Source organism: Prionailurus viverrinus, chromosome C2, assembly GCF_022837055.1.
Source record: "Prionailurus viverrinus isolate Anna chromosome C2, UM_Priviv_1.0, whole genome shotgun sequence".
In the NCBI taxonomy this organism is placed as follows: domain Eukaryota; kingdom Metazoa; phylum Chordata; class Mammalia; order Carnivora; family Felidae; genus Prionailurus; species Prionailurus viverrinus.
Window position 1 is genome coordinate 43554970 of NC_062569.1, and position 25812 is coordinate 43580781.

At 38.3% G+C, this 25812-nt stretch overlaps 1 protein-coding gene across 1 annotated transcript in view; it reads left to right on the plus strand.

The window, feature by feature from the left end:
* The window catches only part of CPB1 (carboxypeptidase B1), a 55965-nt gene extending 33381 nt beyond the window's left edge, over positions 1–22584 (plus strand). The window contains exons 5-12 of the mRNA XM_047876559.1: positions 4027–4126; positions 4214–4315; positions 5163–5264; positions 7854–7964; positions 8054–8144; positions 9023–9225; positions 20339–20423; positions 22262–22584. Coding sequence (XP_047732515.1) covers positions 4027–4126; positions 4214–4315; positions 5163–5264; positions 7854–7964; positions 8054–8144; positions 9023–9225; positions 20339–20423; positions 22262–22449 — 982 coding nt within the window. The 3' untranslated portion in view covers positions 22450–22584. The remainder of the gene's footprint in view (positions 1–4026; positions 4127–4213; positions 4316–5162; positions 5265–7853; positions 7965–8053; positions 8145–9022; positions 9226–20338; positions 20424–22261) is intronic.
* Positions 22585–25812: the final 3228 nt, after the last annotated feature.

Consider the following 25812-nt stretch of genomic DNA (forward strand, 5'->3'; position numbering starts at 1 on the left):
GCACACCAGCAATATCCTTGCTGGGGCTGCAAGCAGTCCCTGTGCATCCCATTATTACCTCATATGGTAACTAATTTGTGTTTAGACAGTTTCCTGTCGGCAAGAATTTGTAGCTGTGTTTACATGCGACAGGAACCAGCTACTGCACAACTTCCAACAAAAAAGCTTTGCAGATTTTTTCCATGGTTCCAAACCTTCTTCACCAAGACTCGTATCACTTTGGCAGCTTTAATCAGTTTCTGAGTTGCCATGGGAAAAAATTCACAATGTGTACACCAAGAAAAATCACTATTTTTATGCCTATGCTGTACACTTAGGTACAGAAAAACCAGGAATTAGATGGTGCAAATCTCCAGCTTTTCGTTCTGAAGCCAGGCTGACAGACCTTTTGGTGGGCAGCCCTTCGCAGAATACCTTCCTACAAACCACAGGATGGTTGTCTTTCCCCTATCCAAGCTAGGAAGAAACTGATTGTTACTAACTACCTATACTGCTATTTTTCTGCATATTTCAGATTAAGACAGGAACGTCCTTGGATAGCAATGGGTACTTAACAGTGTTCTTCAAGAGCAATGGGCATGTAGTATGGGAACTAACCAAATACTCCTTTTTCAAGAATCTATAAGGGGAAAAAAGTTAGTCGTGTCTCTCCTTCTCAGACATTCCTTTCCTTGTTTTGTTGGGAGTCCCTGTAATCTAATTTGCTTGCATGTTTGTATAGAAGAAGTTGGGTGGCACTATAAAAGGAACATAGAAAAGTATAAAATAGTGTACATGCCCCTGTATTTTGGAGCTGTAATGTAGTCCCTATTACATTAAGAGGCATTATTTTAATCTCCTAGAATAGAAGCTCATTATTTGGTAATAATATTTGTAATACAGCTAAAGTAGTGCTTTGTCCTAAATCTAATAAAATCAAATAATCACAAGGCTGGATAGGATCATTTCAGGTCAATCCCTTGCCTTCAGGCAAAAGTCAGCACCACATTAACCTCATTCTGATGCTCTTTTGCAACTTACTAGAGGGTACTTTTACTCTTGGGTGTCATCTTAAATTTAACAGTTTTTTAATGCTCCTTTGTCCTTAATATTGATGAAAACGTTTAACAGTTTTAACATAGTAATAACTCTACCAGAATGTCTCATCTAACTACCAAACAAAACACTAATCCATACATAGTCACTAAGTCTTCTAAATAATGTGAATTTTTGGATTAGGTACAGAGAAAGGATAGCCATAAGCAGGGGAAGGTCTCTTGTCCCTCTATTCAGAGCTAGTTGCTGATAGATCAGAGCTGGCCACAGTTAAGGTCTTAGACACAATTGTCTCTTGAAGGTCTTGAGGCTGTGGAATGCCTGGGAGCATTTCGGTGATGATTTCTTTTCTCTGGGCACCCACTAACAAGCCATGTGACCTAGATGATATTGTACTCACTCACTGACGATGAAAAATCTTGTTACAGTGAAAGTAGATGCCGTTTACAGTTTCCTCGTGGAGTTTTAGCTTTGCCATTCAGTCAGAGAAGTTCATCTTTGTTACACAGGATGTGTTCCTTTCAATGGATGATCTTAGAATGGAATATAGATGTTTTCTTAAAGGTTTTGGCCAATTTTATTTTTTGTTTTCAAGTTTTTGTTTTGCTTGCTTTGCTCTGGTTTTGTTTGTTTTTGGTTTTTAAAAATATTATATTTGAAAATCACTTTCCTAAACTATCCACTTTAAGTGTTTTCCTGGAGTTATGAAGGTAGTAACTGGCACTTTTAGCTTAATTTTTTTTTCATAAACCTTGAAAGACATCTATGACCAAGGCCTATGAGTCCAGTCACTGCATTTTACAACTGAAAAGGACATTAATACCAGCTAATCAAATGCCCCCTTCTCAAAATTATGAAATTAGGCCCAGATATTAAATAATTTTTCTGAAGTCAACTTACAAGTTAGTCAAAACTATGACCCCTGACCTTTTGATTCCTAATTCTGGATTCTTCCTACTTCTGCCCTATCCCTTAACAATCCAATTTGGGTGTTGAATATAATTATAGAACATACTATAAACATTATTCTTAACTGTAGCAGGCAGAATGATGGCCCCCACCCCGAAAATGTCTACATCTTAATCCCCAGAAGACCTGAATATGTCACATTACATGGCAAAGAGGAGTTAGAGTTGTAGATGGTGTTAAAGTTGCTAAACAGCTAAACTTAAAATAGGTAGATTATCCTAGATTGTCCAGATAGGCCCAACATGATCACAAGGTCCTTACAAGTGTCAAAGGGAGGCAGAAGAGGAGGTCAGAGTGATGTGACATGCAGAGGACTTGAGCTGCTGTTGCTGGCTTCAAAGTTCAAAGACAAGGGCAAAGAGCCAAGGAATGTGGGCAGCCTCTAGGAGCTGGAAGGGGCAAGGAATCAGATTCTCCCATACAACTTCTAGAAAGAAGCACCTTGATTTGTTGACACCTTGATTTTAGCCCATTGAGACCGGTATTGGACTTCTAACTTACAGCACTGTAAAATAATAAATTCATGTTGTTTTATACCACACTACATTTGTGGTAATTTACAGCAGCCATAAAAATGAGTATACTAACAAAGTACTGAGGGCTGCTCAAAGAGAAACTTTCTTTCTGCAAGCTAAATTTTTGAGTCTGCTCCTTTTCCCTTTTCTTTTCAATACCACCTTAAGACAGTTAAGACCTTAAGATAGTATTTGCCTGGGGGCACCTGGGTGGCTCAGTCCTTAAGCATCTGACTTTGGTTCAGGTTTGTGAGTTTGAGCCTGGCTTGGGCTCTGTGCTGACAGCTCAGAGCCTGGAGCCTGCTTAGGATTCTGTGTCTCTCTCTCTCTGTCCCTTCCCCATTCACACTCTCTCTCTCTCAAAAATAAATATACAAATAAACATTTAAAAACATTTTAAATGACAGTATTTGCCTCTTGCTAGGGAGCAAATATTATTTAGTATTAATTTATTGCATTTTCCATAAACAGACACAAGTTTGTTCCCAAGTTAACCAAACGAAGAAGAGACTAGGAGGGAGGTTCAGAGGATGTCCCTGACATACTTCATCAGAAAGCCCTTGGAGCAGCCACAGGAGAAGTAGACTTTTGATATGTGGCTGCAATTCTCTGTATGTCAGATAAAAACATTTCAAGGCTTCACTGTGGATGATACAAGTTTCTGCAAACTAGCTTCTGTCCATAATATTCACAGTGCTGTGATCAAGGACATTAATGCTCATAAAATTTTGTCCTTTCAGAACATACTTTTTACATTCAACAGTAAGTAGCAAAGACAAATGAAGGCACACATAATCCACACCTTCCAGCCTGCCTTTTATAATAGGAACTTTCACCTGAACAATCATTTATGGAAATAAGCAGGCCTCAAAGGTCTGTCACCAATTTTCATAATACTTTGCTACAGAGCCATTCTTTGATTACTTTAAACCAACCAAAAATAGGCAAGCAGAAACTAGTTCTTTAACCCCAGAATTTTTTGCCTAATAATAAATTTTTAGTTTATTAATATTTCTGAATCTCCACCCATCAAGACATTTTTCTCAAAACCTAGAGAAAGGCCCTCAAGTGACCAACTGTCTCAGTTTACCTGGGACTGACTGGTTCCTGGGACATGTGACTTTTAGTGCTAAAACCAGGGAAGTCCTGGGGAAGAAAGACCATAGATAGGGCTCAAATGCATACTTTTGTGTGGCTGCCCAAGGCCCTGATCCAGAATGCCCCAGGTACCAGGGGAAACCATTTTCTGAATTTAGAGTCCAAGGAAATGTAAATATCTCAAGTTTGGCCTGAGAAAAGAGCCTGCCTTACCTGCACTCTCCAACGATATGTTCACTCTTTGTGATGAGCAGCTCTGTTGAAGGGCATCAGGAATGATCAGAGGACACATGCGACTCCGTGGAGAATGTACTGCACCATTTACTAACACAGTGACTCTAAGTTTTTGCACATGTTCACTGGGAAATACTCGTATGTTCACAGGAGCCTCCCCTTTGGTTTATTGCAGGGTATTGATAAGCAACCTGAGATCTGTGTTAGAAGGCCAGTTTGACAGCCAGGTCCGTGCCACTGGACACAGTTATGAGAAGTACAACAAATGGGAAACGGTATGATGTGCACATGATTTAGACAGACATTGTTTTGGGAACTGAACTAAGAATGGCACATTAATCCACAAATGGTTGCATTGGTAGATAGAGGCTTGGACTCAACAAGTCGCCACTGACAATCCAGGCCTCATCTCTCGCAAAGCCATCGGAACCACATTTGAAGGACGCACTATGTATCTCCTCAAGGTAATCATTTTTAACCATGACCTTGCCATGTCGGAGGGCTTTAAATCAACGAGTTCTAACACATTAACATCTGTTACACAGACATGCTCATCCCAGCATTGTTATAACTCTTTCCCTGTCTATATGCCCCAGGGAATCAAACAGATTCCCTAGCTTCTTTTATCATATGTGGATTTTTAAATCATTATTTTGATTTATTCGAAAGGAAAATGCAATAAAATAAGAGAAGTCCTATAAATTTAACCACATTCCTGTAAGCAATGTAAATGATCACCTACCTTGATGAAATTCTTCTCTCCCAGATGTTGTTTGCAAATCCATTTGCTAAAGAGGTTCATAAACTTCACGTCTATCAGGCAACATTACAAAGCGTAGCAACAATTTGTTTCTGTCGTCCTCTAATGCCATTTTTGTCATGTAATTCTAATGAAGAAAATAAAAAGACAAGGAGTAAGTGGGAGAGAGAAGAAAATTCTTACAAGATTAGCAACAATCATGATTACTTCTAATTACTCATCCAGTCGTCTTGGTCATGTCACCTAATAATAGCAGCTGAAAATAACCTCCACGTGAGTACAATTAAGCAGTGTAATCAGCATCTTCTGAAAAATATGAGCTTGTCAAGCTTAATAAAAATAGTAAACAGCCATGTAAGCCTTCAGTTCAAACACTGTGAGTGTCTAGAGGCAAGAACATACTGTGCTAGTATTGTGTTTTAATTTAATCACAGGATATATCTCTTGCTGCTGTCAAGTTTCACCTGTTGAATCCAAAGCCCAGACGGGTAGTGAATGTTAACCCCTGAATGTGATGAATTACCATTTCCCTTTTTCTTTGCTTGCAATAGGTTGGCAAAGCTAGACCACATAAGCCTGCCATTTTCATGGACTGTGGTTTCCATGCCAGAGAGTGGATTTCCCCTGCATTTTGCCAATGGTTTGTGAGAGAGGTCAGTATATAGAATGATTTTGGGCGGAGGGAAGTAGAAAGTGTTTTTTTATTTAACAAAAAATTTCAATTTCTTATAACCAGGCTAATAAGAGTAGTAACAGAAAAAAAAAATCATAATTACAAGTTCCCAATTTTAGGGAACATTTATAAGGTAAAATTTTAAGTTTTTTTAAACTTTTTTGAGGGAGAGTGCACAGAGGAAGGGCAGAGAGAAGAGAGGGAGAGAGAAAGAATCCCAAGCAGGCTCTGCACTGTCAGCACAGAGCCCAATGCGGGGCTCCAACTCATGAACAAACCGTGAGATCATGACCTAAGCCAAAGTCAGACATTTAACTGGCTCAGCCACCCAGGAACCCCTGTAAGATTTTAAAACAGTTATCAAATTTGATTTATTTAAATTGGACTCATCAGAACTTTCTCACCCACCTTTGGTGGAGAGACTAACTGGTAGTATAATGGAGAGGTCATTTAAAAGTAAATGTGGATAAACCACTAGCTTCGTCATTATCTTTTGGACAATAACTGTCGTATACTTCAGAAAAAAACAACAACAATGAACAGTGGTCCCTACTCTAAATGATACTGTTTTTCACTCCTTGTAATTGTAATAAGATATATGTGAAATCCCTTTAACTGAAATTTTTTAAATATCCATGAGTCCATATTGATATAAACAAATTATTCAATAAATATATAAAAGGGAAAGAAGGAACAATCTTTCTTAAAGAAGAATTACAACTAATGGATATACAAAGGATGGACAAAAGAGAAAATTACCATTAGAACACCACAGTAATAATCATTTCATGAAAATCTACATATGGATGCAAAAATTAGTGAGTAAAAGTTTAAAGACAAATAGGACATTTGCAGTTTCAAAGTATCTCCCCAAAAATATGTATTAAATTACAAAGACAAAGTTTACAGTAGAGAAACAGCAGAAACTATTTAACCAAATAGTGATCAAGGTTAACATCACTGGTAACATCATCAGCATAAGAAAAAATCAGTATCATGTGCCACCGGGTATTATGTACAGAAAAGACACAATGTCTTCATGGTATTCTTCCTAAAAATGCATAACCTTCCTCAAATCATAAAGAAAAATTGAGACAAATCCAAATTGAGGGGGCTTCTGCAAAGTAACCAGACTAGTACTCTTCAACAGTGTCAAAGTCATAAAAAACAAAGACTGAGGAACTCTCACAGAGGAGACAAAGGAAACATGACAACCAGCATAGTATGGGATTGTATATTGGATCCTAGAGCAGGAAATAATAGTGGAAAAACTGGCGAACTCTAAATAAAACCTATGGTTTAACTTATACTACTGTGTCAATGTTAATTCCTTCACTTTGATCGCTGTACCATGATTGAGTTAGATGATAACATTAGGAGAAGCTGAGTAAAGGGCATACGGGAACCCTTTGCATTAGCAACTCTTCTCTAAGTCTAAAATTATTTCAGAATTAAAAGTTTAAAATATTGAAGTACTTTTAAAATTAAGAATATTATTATATACAATATACGGTCTTTTGTGTGAAACACTTGTGTATATATTTGTCATGGTCTTGGTTTCTAGACACGTTATGTATCCAATTGTCACCATTTAACTTCAATGGGTATCTCACCATCTGCCCTCTGGAAGGGAAAAACTTTTATTATTACTTTGGTTATCTCTAAGATTAGACCACTAAAAAGAACACGGTTCTGTAGCTCCTCCAAACTAAACATCACATATTTTATCATGTGTTTTTATAATGAATATACATGTGTAGAGTCACAAAAAGTATATTAAAACTATTAATACATAGAAGCCTTAACTATTTTAAAGTCTACTCAAAAAAGCCTAGGGAAGAGTTGAATTGAAGCTTAACATGATACTGGGGCTGAGGAACTATGACTAAAAGAACATAATAAATGAGTATGAGGTCCTTCATTCATAGAGGAATGTCCACATTACTTAGCAGGGGTAGCTAGTCCCTTAACAGGGTTCCCTTCTCAATACAGAGGAGTAAGAAGGAGACTTTCATCTTTATGCAGGCTTTGGTGAGAGCCACCCAAAATCTACCAGTGTGAGTTCACTTCATAAAGGGGGGCTTCTTCATTCCTCTTCCTTATTGGACATTCTCTCTAGTGAGACTATCTATAGGAGGTTTCACAAAACTTAAATAAATTTCTAGATGATAGCAGAAACACCCACAGCCACCTATAGACATTCCTTACTTACTAAAAACAGGTCTTACCTTCATATCCTACTCACTTTGAAAAAAATTTACTGCAGTTACTATTAGAAAATTAATATGTTTTTAATAGTCTAGTTTTATTAAATCTTTGCTCATCTTTAAGGTGAAAAGTTAAATAATTATTCGAGTTGTATATGGATGTAATAGAATGTCCTGGACACAGAGAAGAATTAAAAACTATTTTAATCAAAACGATGGGTAAAATTTTGCTAACTGCCTTTTAAATATTAAATAGCTACCTCAATAGGTAGATATCATTACCAAAGTCAATATTCATACAGTCTATGTAAATTTCACACATTTCATTTTTCCATGAAATTCTCTTCCTAATTCATACACAGGCTATTCGCACCTATGGACATGAGACCCACATGACAGAACTTCTCAACATGTTAGACTTTTATGTCTTGCCTGTGGTCAATATTGACGGCTATATCTACACCTGGACCAAGGTATATGAACCAATACTGAGAGGGGCTGATGAAATTAAAACCAACCCACTTTCTATTATACTTGACCTAACCACACAATCCACTTTCAGAACCGAATGTGGAGAAAGACTCGCTCCACCCAGATTGGAACCACCTGCATTGGCACAGACCCCAACAGAAATTTTGATGCTGGTTGGTGCAGTAAGTATCTAGCTGACCATTTTGCCATGCATCTGTTGAAAAGCCTGGGAGGACAAACAACATAGGAAAACAAAACAGTGTCTAAAATAAGAAAAAATGTCAAGGTTTACATTTTAGAATTCTAGCTTTCTGAAATCACAGTTTATTTATTCACTCAAAAAAATATATTGTGTGCTGTATAGTGTTCCCAGCTGTGCTAGATGCTGGAAACACAAGGCTGAGCAATCCAGACAGAATTCTACTACTTTTAAATGTATCATCTAGAGGAGACAGTCATTAAATAATTATTTAAATTAAAATGTGATATAATTACAATTTTGTGATTCAAATCTCAGAAAATGATTACAAGTAATAAGAAAATTTCTCATGGATGTTAGTTTCTCCCTTATTAATTTTCTTGCACTATATTGAGATTTCATTGTATAATACTACACAAAGACACACTGATAATTTCACATGCAACTTTTTACCCCATTAGCTTAAAAACATAAGACCCTAATCTCATGACTAAATGTATGTGCATGCCTTATATACCTACATGATCACAAGGGCGCCTATAAAAACAGCTTTTCTTTTTAAGTTTATTTATTTATTTTGAGAAAGAGCGTGAGCAGGGGGAGGGACAGAGAGAGAGAGGAGAGAGAATCCCAAGCAGGCTTCACACTGTCAGCGCTGAGCCCAACGTGGGGCTTGATCTCACAAACCGAAACAATGAGATCATGACCTGGGCCAAAATCGAGAGTCAGGCACTCAACCAACTGAGCCACCCAGGAGCCCCAAAAACAGCTTATTTTTAACTCTCTAATTTGGAAGTTTGAAACATGCTTTGTAAGAACTTTAGTAGGTGACCATTCCATTAATGACATATGTTTTTGTAGAAGTCGGAGCCTCTCGAAAGCCCTGTGATGACACTTACTGTGGACCTGCTGCAGAGTCCGAAAGAGAGACCAAGGCCCTGGCTAATTTCATCCGCAGCAACCTCTCTTCCATCAAAGCATATGTGACAATCCACTCATACTCCCAAATGATGCTCTATCCTTACTCCTATGATTATAAACTCACAGAGAACAATGCTGAGTTGGTAAGTAGTTGTGGTAGTAAATATGGTATTTCACTGTTGAAAATTTTTAAATCCTATTCCTGAGAAAAAAAATTATAAAAACAATTTCTAAAAGTTCCATTAATTTTTGGCAGTAGAAGCAAAGAAAAAACTTAGTACAGATTTATAAGGAATCTGGAATTGGCTGATAAATTGGCTAAAAGAGATATGATTTTAATGGGGGGAAACAGTTCCCAACATTTAAACCAGTTTAGTCACTAACTGTCAAAATGACAATAGCTACACTTACTCCTGCTTCACCACAATACTAACTACATGATGATTTCAGATGCATCTGGGATAATCAACAAGGTTGGCTCATCTCACACACAAACAGAAAGTCAATTCTGTCAAGTTGCCTTGAGCTGGATCTGACATAGGCAGAGCATGGCAGATGTCATTAGGAATTTGGCATATTTGGTTGATACTGGGTTAAGTGATAAGATCTTAAAATTGCTTATTCCACTGTTTGATTACATGAGACACAGTAGTAAAGCAATCAATGAATGAATAGTATGAATGGGTACTTCCTAGATATAGGAAATAATGCAAAAAAATATTTAAGTGTTTATGACACAAAAAAACGCAATCTTGTTAGAAAATCATGATATAACCACATGAAACGTCAAATAATATAAGAATTTTATAACATTCACATTAACAAATATCACATATCAATGCATAATTTTTTAAAGTCAGCAGGTTTGAATCCTTCAAACAATATTTTCTAGTTTATGAAACATCTGGCTGCCATAAGTTGGGACCAATGACCTTAAGAACAAGTGTAAGATTTAAAGCATTTGAGTTATGCCAAAAAATAAAGGGGGTGGGGGGGTTCCCACTTAGACAATGACATAGATATTTGGCTTACCTAAATGCATAAATTTGAAGAGCCAGTGACTTTAACAACTGGAAACTGTTGTTTTGTACTTTCAGTCTTTCAGAGACCAAATAAAATATGTAATACTATAAATATTTTGTGAAGAGCAAAACGGGAAAATAACTCAGCCTCTTAGAAAACTAGGTCCTTTTCATTAAAAAAAAAAAAATCTATTTTTCAAAAAGCTTCCCATTTTCCCTGTCCACAGCCAAAAAAACAAAGGAAAACATCATTAGCTGGAACCATTAACTATTTCAATTTTCCAATTATGTTCCATCTGTTAAGTGTTCCCAGTGGGTGTTCACAGTCCTGCTATCCCAGAGATGGGTGTGGTCAGATCCTCATTTCAATCCCAGATTTCAGTCCCTGAGGAAAGAAGGTGGGGCTATGTTGTTTGCTTTATTCATGTGAATATGCTTAAACTGTGCCACATCAGAAAAGAAAAAGACAAAGCCATACGAAGTGTAACAATAATCAATATATCCAGTTTGCTTAATATATCCAGTTTTAAACCCAAATTCTAAAAGACTAATGCTAACAGAAAAATTTTAAAGTGTTCTTTGGAAATGAGCTGCTTCACAAATCATCAATACTTTTTCTTATTGGGGAATAAGTTAATTCTAATTAACAAAGAATTGGAATAAACAGAATTATATCCAGTAAAATATTCATAATCTGGATACAAAAATACAAACCATAATACAAAAAATACAAACCATAAAATAATCTTATGTTGGATGTTTACTTTTATATTCACAAAACCAATAAATTCAAGAAAAAGTATATGCTACTTCTTACCCTTTCTGAGCATGACAAGATAGGTGGCTGAACTGCAAATTTAATTGTACTTATATCACAGTAATTGATTTAAAAGTTACTTTAATTTCCAATCATTTTTTTCTATGATTAAGCTTTTGCCTAGCGTCTTAAAAGAAATACTTAAGCGTCACTAGTAAAATCTAAAGTGAATGTTAATTTGATTATTTGATTCATTGGGAATCTGAATTTAATCCAGCACCCCAAAATAACTTAAATCTTTTGAATAACTAGAGATCCTTTCCATCGTTTTCTTATTTTGCATAATTCCAATTCACTAACTTCTTAAGTACGTTCTGCTAGAGCAACTCATAACTGTAGTGTTAATGAGTAAATACACATAGCCAAAAAAGAATCTGAGTCTCTCATAAAGAAAAATGTTGGCTTTTTCACAGTTTTTATTTGTAATGAGGATATTAAGAACAAAAAGTAGAAGTCTTGATCTGGGTACAGTAAATGTTCCATCCAAATCTAGTGCTTTTAAATTAATTCTCAGCTAGAAAAAAATGTGATCCCGCTGTAGAAAACTAAAGGTAGGAAAGATTAACAAGATGAATTCTTGGCATACCACATTATAAATAACTTAGAATTTCTTAAAGTGGACTTTGTCTTACACAGAATTGAGTGCATAGATATGGATATGATTCTTATTTATCTTTACATTTATAAAACTTACAAGATTTTATTTGTAGCAAAAAAAAAAATGCTTCAAGGAGAATAAGACTGTAAACTGAAGGAAATTATCCTGCACCTATATTAGAATTCTCAGCGCAAATTTAGGACACACGGCAATCTTTGATATCTGAGTCATGATAAAAATGTATGTGGCTTCATTTCTGAAAGATGTTACATGTGATTGCCTGACAATTATTCATATCATGAGACAACCTTCAGAGAATGCACAAGACCAATGAAGTAAAAGAACAAGAGAAGTAATAGCATGAATTACAAAGAAAGCTACCAAAAAATATGTCTACAGATCAGTAAAAAATATGAAGAATCATAAAAATATCTTACATGTATAATGCTTTCCAGTAAACTGCTTTTACACATACTACATTATTTAAAGAAAGAATACAAAGTGCACTGTGAGTTTCCAATGGCTTCCTACACTATCCAGTTCCTCGGTGTTGACTTATTCAATATGAAGCTATCACTATCATCAGAGGAAGTTTTAAGATCCACAAAAAGAATATAATTACATTTCCAAAATTCTAAAAGATAATGAAATGCTGGATCGTATGACATCTTTATTGTCAGAGTAAATAAAAACTAGGAGAATTAATTGAAAAGGTTTTCAAAACTATATCTTTGCATTTACTGAGCAGGGAAGAAACTCCAAATCTTTGGTCCATCTTCCCCCCCAAAAGGGCCTATGTGGCACTATTAATAATAATAATTATTATTATCATAATATCATTTCTAAGTCCAAAAGCAGGAACCCAGAATAATAACTGGTCAACTAAGTATCTTGACCCATTCCCCAGACTGACCAAACTGGAAACTGATATGCACCACACAAAGGTGTCAGGACATACCTCTCACACCACATTTCTACATTAGAAGCATGGAACTTTACAGCTGGAAATCTTGAAATTTCTCTGGTTCTGCTTTCTCATTTACCAGCTGCAATAATGAAGGTTTTGCTAAGCCAACACCAGTAGTAGAGACAGCCTTGGGCCTAGAGCTATTGGATCCTGAAGGACTTCCTAGACTGCCCCAATTTCCAGAGACACCCACACATTGGGTAGCCCATGTAGCCATTTTGCAGAACATTCATCAAATTGTCTTTCTTCCCACAAACACATTATTACCTCTGTGCCTGGATACTGCTAAGGATTTACACTGGTCAGCTGAGATGCCTAACCTCAGGGCCCAGTCTTTATGATTCTAGCCCATACTTTCATGGGCATATACTCTCTAACCAGGAGAAAGATGACGGTCTTTCTGAAAAATTATTAAACTTGACCGAAAGAGAAGAATCCATTCCTAAAGCCTAACACCATCGAGTCCAATGGCACTTTACTACCTCTTAATTAAAGTTTTAGCTAATGAGCTACCAAGATAGAAATCCACTGCTCCACCCAAGCATGTGAGCACAAAGCAAGACCATGATTAGAGATAAACATAAAAATCAGAGGGAAGAAATGCTGTGATTAGAAGGTGGATAATTGCAGGCCCACGTGCATACCCAATCACAGCTGTCCCCACGTCTCTGCCTAATAACAAAAATGACAAGGATATAGTCCCACTGTCAGGCAGGCCACCAGCAGCTAAGGCAGACCAAGACCTGAGACACAAAATATTCACTTCAGGTATTTTCTCAGAACTTTTAAATTTCACTTATAATACAAAAAAAAAAAAAAAATTTAGATGACAACCGCAGAATTTATTTAATTAGAGAAACTGGTTGTTGTTTTATCACTATACACTTTAAGTGACTTCTTGGCCTATTAAAGTTCTCCTACAGAGGCCTGGTCAGTACATGGCTCATCAGGTAATTACCAAAAATTTCACTGAGTACCTATCAAGTGCTCAGCGTAAACCATGGTTTTTGCTATCAGAAACGTCAGATCTTATTGAAATGTTAAGACTCAGATATCAGAAACCGTACAAGAGAAGTACAGAATGTGGAGTTTCAAACTAAGCACAGTAGTAGGAATGCAGGGCAGGAAAATGGTAATATGTGATAAAGCTATTCAATGAAAGTTATAGAAAGGAGAATCAATTTATTCTGGGCCTTGAAGGATGGGCAGGGTTTGGGTGACAGAGGGCTGAAGAGAGCATTTTAGGCAGACAGAAGAGCCAACAAATGTGCAAGAAGGACACTGAAAAATGGAGAGGGAAGGAGAAGGATCAGCCTGTTTCAAGGGTTCTTGTGGAGGAAGAGCGGGAGTGAGGTAAGGAGATTTTGGAGGGACTTAAATGTCACAATGAGTCCTGTGTCATAGCAGGCCCTAGAGCCTGTAACCTGGTAAATATGATTGCCAGCTGAAATACAGGACTCCCAGTTAGATTTGAATTTCAGAGAAATAACAATTTTTAGTGTACATATCTTCCAAATATTGCAGACTTATACTGAAGAAGTATTCACTCTTTATCTGAAACTTAAATTTAATGGGGCATTCTGTATTTTTTGCTAAATCTGGCAACCTGGCTAGTAAAGTAAAGATATTTTAGCAGCATTGACCTAGCAGCAGTGTTTAAGAGACACTTATACTATCATCAGCAAAGAAGATAGGCATTCAGAGAACCTTCAAAATGGTTGTCCTCCTTTTCAATTTTGTCTCTAAAATACACTCGTGTTTACCATAATCATGTCTTTTATCTGACTTTCCTGTAAACTAGTTTTGCGCCCCCACCCCCACCCCGCGGCCAACCCCCTAGGAGACATTTGGCAATGTTGGAGAGGCATTTTTGGTTGTCATAACTGTAGGAGTGCTATAGGCATCTCGTGGGTAGAGGCCAGAGGATGCAGATAAACATTCTACAATGCACAGGACAGCCCCCACAACAAAGAATTATCCAGCCCACATGTCAAGAGTGCTGAGGTTGAGAAACCCTGCTTTAAAACTAAGATAAGAACAAAGTCACATTCCTGGCTCAAGGCCCCTGGCTTTCACCCTCCTCACAAATAGTTTATAGTGTTCTGCAAATCTGAAGTGCAAAAGATACAGTACATTCTCATTATACAGCATTTATTTTTTAATATTTATTTGGAAGAAGTACCACCTACACACACACACACACACACACACACACACACACACACAAATACTCTAGACTTTGCAACTTCAGCTGACTCACCCTTCACATTTTCCTTGATTTTAAAGAGCTGAAAAGTATGTATGTAGATCAGCCAAAGAAAAAACTGCTTTACATCAGTGCAAGCATTCCCACTCTCCCCATGAGCTCTGCCAAGACGGGCAGGCCCAGCTCTCCCAAGCCAAGCCTTTCCCCTAACTCCTTGCCTTTCTCTAATCTCGGGCTTCGCAACCAGAGCCTGCACTTGTTTACCCTCCTGTTTTTCTCAGAAACATGTTTGTCTTTTCAAGTCCCAAAGGCCTTCTCCTCAGTGCCTGCCTGTGGGCCTTGCAGGCTTCTCCTCTTGCATCAAAATTATAAAAGTTAAATTCCTCATTGGTCCCTTGGTGTAAGTTACCCATTATCACAGAACAGAAGGAAGGAAACGGCAGTTAAAGATCATTTTGATGCTTCCATTATCACATGTATTCACCCAGAGGAATAATTAAACTCAGAACTTCCAGTTAGAAACAAAGTTCTGGAGAAAATTTCCTTCGAATTGGCTTATACCCCATAGTCAGTTTGGAACTTTTGTTTCCTTGTACTGGAATAATGGACCAGCGGAAGACCCGAAGAGGCAGCCCCCCGCCTCCCATGACTCTGGCTTGCAGTGAAGACCATGGGCACAGCCATGAGACAGGGGCTTCCTGATCACATGTTATCTGGGAACGCAGGTCAGTGGAAAAGAACACCCTCGCCTTATTCATCTTACCAGCCCCCTGGAGCTCAGAGCCTGAGAAACATTACACTAGTTGGTCTTTTGTCTCTTGGGCTTTGAGTTAGATGTGACACTTTAGACTCTCTCTGTCTTTTGCTCTATGACCAAGGCCTCTTTTTAAGAAAACAGGTGACAAAAGAGAACATGCATAAGACATGGTAGGAAACTCATATCTAAGGATTAATAAAGGCTGGCCATGTTTGGCCTTGACTGAAAGCAAAGTTTTCTCTGAGGCTGATTTATATTTAGCTTCCTTCTGTTCTTTACAATTGGTAAAACCAGCTCCAGCAACACTTCTTTTGAAGTATTCGAAGGCCACAAGGAGAAGTGAAAAAGAGCACAGGATTTAAAGCAAGAAGAACCTAGCTCAAGTCAGCCACTTATGGGGCTGCATGCCCTTGGGAAAGTTCTTTTATCCTCTCTGAGTTTCAGTTCTTTTATCTGTAAAATGGGGATAAAAATATCTAGCTCTTATCAAGAGCTCTTTGTAAAGTCTAAGGTTTTATGTAAATGTTAGTTCTTATTTTGAACCCATTGAGCAAGGATGTAAGATGTCCCTCAAATAACAGGTTGTACAGAAAGAGTCTTTAATTGGAGTTTCAAGATGTGGATCATGCTTTCTGATGTGCTATTGCTTCTGCGGGTCTTTCGTCAGCTGTCTTAGTCCCTTTTTACAGAAATGTACAAGGGAGAGGAGTTACCACTCTAACATTTTAGCGAATGCAGGAATTATCTCTCTTTTACCATTCCTGGCTGGGGTCAGTCACCCAGCTTGGTTGGAACATTCCCACTGAGCGTGCTGCCCCACGTGGCATTCCATTTTGCTAGAAAATTCTATGCTGATGAAATGTGGACAGATAGTGTTGGAAAGATAAATGAGTAACATTTGTGAAAGTATTTGAACTCTTCAAAAGAAAAGACCCACACTGATTCCAGGGATTTTTGTTAAGATCATTGGAATTTAAAATATGATATTTTGGTCAATTAATGTCTGTTCTGGGTTTTGTTTTTTTTTTTTTTTTTTTGTCTCTTAGCTTTGGAGAGGCTGAGAGAAAGGGTCCACAGACTTCATTTTTTTTTAATTACTGGAAATAAGTAAAATGCACAGCAGACGTATCGTGTAATTGTGGCAACCCATCAACTATCACTACATGGTACACCACCCTCCCCACAAACATCCCCAATCTCCACTCACACATGTCCCAGCCTTTACAGAGCTCAGCATCCTGCACACCCACCCAAGTCAGGCCCATCTGTAACGCCCCAAAGTCCTAGGATAAGACTCAATCAACCAACCATGTGCTAGATGCTATACAATCTGCTGCAGATACAAAGTAAATAGCCAAGAATCCCTTTCCACAGGGGGGCTTGCCTGAGGGGTGGGGCAAATAGATGCAAAAAAACAATTCATTATAGAATAGAGTGACAGGAACTCTGATAGTGGTATGAGCTTTCACAAAAGAGGGGTGAATCAATGCTGAGAGAGTCAGGGGCAACTTCACAGAGAAGGTGACACTAAAACTGAATCTGGAAGGACAACAGTAATTCTCCAAATCAACAAAGATGAGAAGAGAACCTCAACAAAGGGAGAAGGATACCCAATGTGATGGGGGTAAGAAGAGGCAGGCACGGGTAAGAAGTAGCTCAGGGAAACCTAGCTCGGAAGGAAGAGGAATGCACAGCAAGGGGTGCAGACTGGGAGAGGAGGGAGGGCCTAGCTCGCACTCTATGCCCAAAAGGAGGCCGGACTTCAACAGAAGGTGAGAAAGCCACTGAGAGATGTGGTGATGAGGTGACACTCAGAAGATGAGTGATGAGTAGGTATCAAGAGGTTAGAGCAACTGAGGACAAGGAGAGCAAAGGCTGACACAAACTAAAGGTTCCTGCAGTGTGCACCAGTGGCAGGAACAAATTAACATCCTTTTTAAACTAACATCGATCTGAGATATCGGGGTCTGCAACAAAGGCAGAACAACCGCTTCCAGAAGATGCTTACGAAGTCTTAGAAAGCACTTGGTTATTGTCACTTTGAGGAAAGGCAAACTGCACATTTTTGTATGGCCCTAATGGTAGTTATGACTACAATGGTAAGTTGATAAGTCAAAAGAGAGAACAGATCACAAGTAGGCCCCTTCGGTTTTGTCAGATAACTCAAATATTATGTCATACCAATAACCTTATTAAGAGACTTGAAGGTCAACAGGCACTCAGGAGTTTAATAGATAATGACAGTGACCTTCTTGTCTTAAATCTCCTCTAGTCTTCATAACTGTTCATGTTTGGAACTAATCCCGAAGAATCACACTTCTTTATTTCTCCAGCTTTATTGAGATATAATTGACATATAACATTGTATCGGTTTAAGGGGTACAGTGTGTTGATTTGATACACATATACATTGGGAAATGGACACCACATTAGCTAATACATCCTTTACTTCACATAACTATCATTTTGTTGCTGTTGCTATTTTGTTGCTTTGTTGTTATGGTGAGAACATTAAAGCTCTATTCTCATAGCAACCTTCAAGTACAATACGGTACTGTTAATCATAGTCATAATGCTGAACCTGAGACCCTCAGAACTTATTAGAATTGTATCTCTAGCTAAAAGTAATAATTCAAGGCTTAAAGACAGGGAAAAAAAAAACCCAGAACAGATGAAAAGCCTAAGAAAGGTAAGTAGGGAAGGAATAAGAGTTCTTTAGGATCCGAGGTTCTGCATTATAGAAAAATAACTACAGATATCCTCAGATGAATGCAAGTTAATGAAATTACAGAAGAGGAGAAAATATACAATTTACTTACCAAAAATAATTAGTACCTCACCATGTTTCACATCTGTAAAAGATGGTTTCAAATCTATTCTGAGCATTATGCAATTGTGAATAGATTATTCTCATTTCAGTCTGCAGTAGGCCCTGTACTAGAGGGTAGAGACAAGACCTGGCTCTAGTATGTTGGTCAGAATAAGATTCAAACAACAGGGCTACACATTTAGACCACAACAGTGAAAGATTCCATGCAGTAAGAGAAAGCATATATTTGTTTACCAGGTGGGGAAAAAAAGGGAAGTGAAACCCTATAAGTTTCAAGTCACTGTCCCCAAACTCTGAGAACAATAAATTAGTTCCAAGAAACTGATTACCCCATTTCAGTGGACCAAACCAGAAAATCTAAAAAAACAGAATTATTCTATTTTATAATTGTTTTTAAATTTTCCAATTTACCACTTGGTTGATAAAGCATTAGCAATTTAGGAGCTGGAACCTTGAAGTTTTATAGCCATGCCCTGGACAATTTGACATAAGATACCACTAAACTGGTTTTGATATTAGAACAAGGACTAAGGGAAGTTCCTACTTTGCAATACCCGGAGTATTTTGATTTCATCACCAACCTCACAGCTTTCCAAGCATATGTACGAGACATAATCATGATGCCAAAGTATGAAATATGGCTAATTTCATAGCCAGAATGAATTATGGCTAATTCTGTAGTAAACAATCAGATTCTCAAATCTATTCCCAAGACAGCCAAGTCAGGCCTTCCTTTTCAAGTGATTCATTTAAATATGCAGTATGTCAGTGGATGTTAGGGAGTTAGGGAGGATTGGGGGTATAGAGCCCTTGCCCTTGAGTAGTTGGGTGCAGGGGAACAGAAAAGCAGTGGATCCTTGAAGAGAACGACGCTGCTTCTAAAATACACACACACACACACACACACACACACACACACACTCACGTTAATACTTGCCACTTTTTTAAATTCTGGAATTCGAATGTTCTTCGTTTTGAAATAGATGTTGTCTAATTCTTCAGTCTAAAAATCTTCAAAGCCAGAACCACCCTCATCCCTGGAACTGCCAATTCCTAAGAATCTCTATGCTGGCAGCAAACACTATATTGAATATCCAATCGTTCATATGTGTAGTTTTTAATACTCATACCCCAGCTCATATAATACTATTTTATCTTGACTTTATAACCTACCACATTTCCAGGTAGTTTTTGTTTTGTTTTGTTTTGTTTTGTTTGGGGTTACTTTGTATGTATTTGATTTGTTTGTTTGCCTGCATTAGGTAGACAACTTCTTTGCACAACCACAAAGACCTCCTTGTCTCCAGCTTTTCTCTTTGTACAAGCACCAGAGACAATACAGATTTGGCACACTAATCCTCAGACATAGCCTAATTCTTAATACACAGTGACATTTTACTGTATCAATGAATGTGATATCTGGGACAGTTATAGATTACTGTAGCTTCATTTCTCTAGCCTGAACTAAGGTTAAAAAAAAAAAAAAGTTTAACAAGTCTAAATAAGAATACCTGGGGGAAAAGACACACTAAGTTCTATGTAAATGAAAAAGAAAAGAAAGTAAAAGATTGTCCTCCGACTAAAATAGAACTTATTGCCGGTTACTGCAACAATGATTTGAAATAAATGTAAGGACCTAATTCTTAAATAAGAGGGCAAGAGTGCTAATTGTCCTCAGAGTTCCAACAATTAGTTCCTGGACAACCACTAAGTGGTAAGCCTTGGCCTGGACCCTGAAGACATGGAGATAGAAGAAAAAAATCACTGAGAACTCAGAGGCCAGCAAATGGTGTTGCCACAACACAACACGTTCTGTGTGGAACAGAGGGAAGCTCGGAGTGAGTGCCTGGAGAGGGCATGAGGTAAGACATCCTCACCCAAGAATGACTTGGATCGCGTGACTAGGTCAGCTAAAAACTCAGAATGGGCCCTGAGTAGAAAACGAACCCAAACTGTGTCTTGTGTCTCTTCAATGTCTTAAAAATAATGTACAGATACTTGTTTGTTTGTCAGTGTGTGCTTTCACTTATTTACTGACTAACTGCTGGTTCTTTTGCAGAATGCCCTGGCTAAAGCTACCGTAAAAGAACTTGCCACACTGTATGGCACCAAGTACACATATGGCCCAGGAGCTACAACAATCTGTGAGTCTTGGCTTCAGAACTGTGCAAAGAGACCGCATGCCTAAAAAGGCGACAAATGGTTCCCAGAGACTTTCCTTAGATCATCTGAAGCATGTGGCTTTTGCCTGACAGTGAATTTTTTATACAACGTGTCGTCAGTTTTCTGTTCGGAAAAAATATCCCTTTCAGCCCATAAAAACATTTGCTCTCTATAAACATCCGTTGAGCTCCCACTATTATGTGCCAGGCCCACACTAGGTGCTAGAGAAGAAAGGAAGGATGGAGAGAAGGCAAGAGAGAAGGAGAAAGGGAAGGAAGGGAAGGGGGGGGGGGGGACCAGCACAGTCTTCTAAGAACCCACAGTAGGGAAGCAGGAAAACTAAATATAGGGATGCTAAGTGCTAGGACAGAGGATGAGCAAAGAAGGAGCACCACCTAGGACCAAATAGCCCATCCCATGGTATCAGGGATGACTGTCCAGGAGAATGACTCAGAAGCTTTACCTGGAAGGACAACTGCTGATGACAAGCGTAAGAAGGAGTGTTTCCCTGACTAAACAGACTGCAGGTGTGAGGGCTAATTCGGGCTCAAGCCACTTTCCAGGGATAGATGTGAGCCCCTCTGACCAGTCACTCGGTGTGTTAGAGCAAATGTCAAGAGACACACAGCAAGAGGGTTCGGTAGGGGCTGGACCCCAGAGTTCAGATTTCACTTAGATGCTACAGAGTTTGAGTGTCACTGGGAAGGCACATCCTGCAGGCCCCACTTTCCACTTCTACTTCTATTTTCCTTTGCCTGTGCATGATTTCTTTTTGCCCCAGATCTGAAAGGACTAAAAATACAAGGGAAAAGGGCCAGTCCTGTCATCACAGGGCCTCCTGTGCAGCTGGAGAGGCTCCAATCCTGGGTTGTTGTTTTCTTTTAGGTTTTATGTTGAATACAGTTCTCTGTACTCTTGAACTTTTTTCAACTGCTCTGAATCATATGGGGCATACTGTTTTCTTACAGGGTTCCAAAAGAAATAGCCCACTTAGTCATATATTGTGAATTTCTTGCATGTTTTATTCAGACTAATTCAATGAAGGTTCTTTTTCCATTATACCATAAACCTCGGAGGGCAGAAGTCACATCTTGCCTCTATCCTGGCACCTCCAGAGTACAGCCCGTGGCCTGCTGCCCAGTGAGGGCTGTACAACTGTTGACGGAATAAACAGATCAAAGAATGAATTAATGAATTAATCAATGAATGAATGAACAAATGAGCTAATGACTGAATAAATATAAAATCCACGTGGCAGGAACATCATAACTGTTATTGAATGAATAGCTGAATAAATGCCCAATCTATGCCAGACCATATGCTAGGCCCTGAGGAAACCAATATAAAGGCACAGCACTGCCCTCAAGATGCTCCAATTTCATCATTCAGCCCTGTTTCCCCGGGATTTGGAGTTCTCGCCTATCACCAGTCATCACGAAGCTTACCTTATTTTCCCAGGACACAAATACTCTTTTTCCAGAAACTATATATATTTTGTCAACAAATTACATATGTTATAGTCTACTATAGCATACAAGCACAGTGGGAAGTTTATATTATATTATAAATTACATACTTCCTGGAGTATGAAACATGTCATTCCCACTATAATCAAGCTTAAAGGTAAGATTGTCCTGAGTTTTTAAAACACCCCCATAGCCTTTATAATCCAGTTTTCTAGAATATTTTGCCCTGTAAAACAGTTGTAATTACAAATGAAAGATGGTGTGTGTTTTTTTGTTTTTTTTAATTTTCTTCCTGGATTTTAAGTTTTTTGGTTTTTTTGTTTTTCTGTTTTTCTGCTGTTTGCACATTGCAGATCCTGCTGCTGGGGGCTCTGATGACTGGGCTTATGACCAAGGAATCAAATATTCTTTTACCTTCGAACTCCGGGATAAAGGCAGATATGGCTTTGTCCTCCCTGAATCCCAGATTCGGCCAACCTGTGAAGAAACGATGCTAGCCATCAAGTATCTTGCCAGATATGTCATGGAACATCCATACTAGTAGAAAATGCTGACAGCCTTATTTCCAAGTGCTCACTCTTCATTTATTTTCAATCCTGAGCTCTTATTTTTGTTTCCCTGTAAGTTTTCCAGATCCTAATCTTTCTTTTACACTATCGGTCTATTAAACTACTTGGATCTTTTAATACTTGTAATAATAAAAGTGAATCTATTATAATTATAAAACCTGACAAATCGCCTACTTCTTTAGAAAAAAGAAATGATGTGAACAAATGACTAAGCAAGCCACACAGGGTGTTGATGAGGATCAGCCATATAGGAGTTAAAAGTCCTCAGGGTATTTGCCAACTCTGGAAGACTGCAGACATGCACAGGTTATAATGAGGGCATATAAGGAAGGAGAAATATAAGGGGAAATTTAAGAAAACTCAATTTGGTGAAAGACCCCATCTTGGTTTAGATTTCATCTCAGTTCATTTATTTTTTTCTAAGTTTATTTATTTTGAGAAAGAGAGGAAGAGAGAGAGAGAGAGAGAGAGAGAGAGAGAGAGAGAGTGAGAGAGAGAGTGAGAGAGAAGAATCCCAAGCAGGTTCCACACTGCCAGCACGGAGTCCAACACGGGGCTCAATCTCACGAACCGTGAGATCATGACCTGAGTCAAAACCAAGAGTCAGACGCTTAACCAACCGAGCCACCCAGGTGTCCCTAAGCTCATTTATTTTATGAACTGTCTACTACATGCCAAACACTTTGGTAAGCAATCAGGGACAGAGCAATGAAAAAGGAAGACATTTCTGCCTTCAATGGACATTTGGGAAGACAGACATGAAATAATTACCTATTAAACTAATTATTTAATAGTTCATGATTTAATTTACACTAAGCAAGTAAGTGTTAGACAAATTACATAAAAAGACCATTTAAAAGATCTACCTCCCTGATGGGGGGTGGGGGGAAGGCTCTCTCAGGGAGTGCTGGAACTTGAAGAATAAGTCACAAGTAGCTGGAGGAAGGGAGTGCCTCTTCCAAACCCTGTGACTATTCAGAACCTGTAAGAAGAAAGTCAGAGAGGGAGGAACCTAGAGAGTTGAGCGAAGAAGGGCTTGTTCAGGGGCTGAGGAGGGAAGTAAAGGCCATAAGGCACAGCAAAGAGGTTAAGGATTTAGAAAAATCAGTATATGAACAATGGGAAGCCATTGAAAACATTAGATTGCAAATGACACGACCAGAGTTTTTAAAACACCAGCCAGCTAAGGTGTGGAAAGCAGGTTGGAAATAAAACAAGAGGGTGTCAGGAACCCTGGGTGCACCTGTTAGGCCTGAAACAAAAGAGGCAAAAATTATTCCATGATTTGAAGTTTCCCAGGAATAGAACTGAACATGGTAATGTTAGAGAGTATTATGCGAAGTTCAAATTTTAAAATATAATAATAGGTATCTAGTTACAATTTGCAGGCATCTCTTAATTTATAATCTACTTTAGTACTCTACTTTAAAATATGAGCTAATTGCTTTCTGTGTGGATTCAAGTAAAATAGGATTCCATATCTGGCAAAATATATCAAAATATTTTTGATACTGTTCTATTCAAAACCAGAACCCTTTGAAGTCACCGAGGTGTGTTTCGAAGTTGTCAAGCCAAAGAATGATTAATTGCATTAATTGTCCACTAGGTGGTAGCAGTGCTGCTGCTACAATTCGTCCAGCAATCCTCGGCAAAATAATTTAGTAATACATCATTTAAAGACGCAGAGAAACAGACACGTAAGTGCAAAAAAAAAAAATTCCCATGAATTCTCAAGCACTACTGGCAGTAATAAAAACATAGATGTAATTTAGCTAAATTATCTTTCCCCCATGTTGTTTAAATTATATCCATGTTGGGAATTAGAAAGCTAACTCAGCCAGAGTTACCTAAGTGAAGTTACACTGCTGAAGGTATACCATTCAATCCACAGGTAGTTCCACAAAACACTCCCATAATCCACCTCTAGCAAGTAACACTAACCTCAAACTAAGGGATGCTGTGACCCAAAGTTTAGAAGTCATGAGTGTATACCATAAAGAACCCTCCAAAGTCTCTAAATTAAGTGCTTTAAATTAGAAATTGTCAAAAATTCCAAGGAATTTTTAAGACAAATAAGGACTAGGAAAGTAAATACGCAAATAAGATCTCATTTAAATTCCCATGTATCCAAGATTTCTCGTACCAGAAACATTTTTGCTATACCTCTGGCTGACTGAAAGTCAACAGCTCTCTGGCTAGGGGTGCCACTTGCTTGAGCTAAACTGAGAAAAAACAGAAAGAGATTTCTGCTTTAGACCTTCCCAGTGCAATACCATATGACCTCCTGCCAGGTGGACCAGAAACTGTCCAGGGTTCCTGCCTAAACCGGCCTACCCAGAAGCCTCTGGCTGTAAGGGCACCTCTGCTCCTCCCTCCTTTAAATTTCTCCCACACTGAGATCCCAGGACAGGCTCTGAGTCCTTCCTCAGTCCCAAGCTCTCACCCTGCCAAAGCAGCAAGTCTGGAATATGGGAATTCTACGTATCTAGAATAACATCCCGCGTAGTCACTGGTTTTTGCCACATAACCTATATGAGTTGATCAAAAGAAAATTTCAGGCACAGAAGAAAAACAGAAGGAATCATGACAGTCAATGAGGTTATTTGGGGGCCAAATGGGGTCTTGATGAGCCTCTTAGGTCACCTCATTTGAGCAGGTGGTCACTCCCCCTCTAGCCAGCTCTCACACTGCCTGAATCACACACCCACATCTTTGTCCAGAAATGCCACCTTCCCTTCAACGAATGAAGACAAGTATTTCTGCGGCATTTTGCAGGGAAGCTGCAATATTCAATATCCACAATGAAAGGCAACACATTTTTCTTTCAACACATCCTTTATGATATATCTAAAGGTAATCCAGAAGCGTCTTGGATTTGATTTGGAGAATCATTTGAAAGACTCCTAGTAAAATCACAAGAGAATCTTCACTTTCATTTTCTAAGATACATCTTTTATAGTGATAATGTTTAAATATATGCACAAAATACATAGTTTCAAAAATATAGCAATATTTTAAACTGCAGCTAGGCATATACTACTGCAAAACTCCACGGAGTTCAAAGATCCAGAAGGGTGGAAAATGTTTGTTGTGTGAGGCATTCAACATTAAATCTTTCGAAAGAGATTAATTTGATCTATGAAACATCACACCACCTTACACAGTCAATCCTAAAATGACACGCTGTCCAATAGCTATTCATCCTATACTATGCATGTGCCAAGATCTTTTGTAAATTTTGAGGCGATAATACAAGATTATACAGAACTATGCCTGCCAAGAAATCACACCAGTTCTGAGAAACAGCTCCAGAATATTCTTGAAATCCATCTATT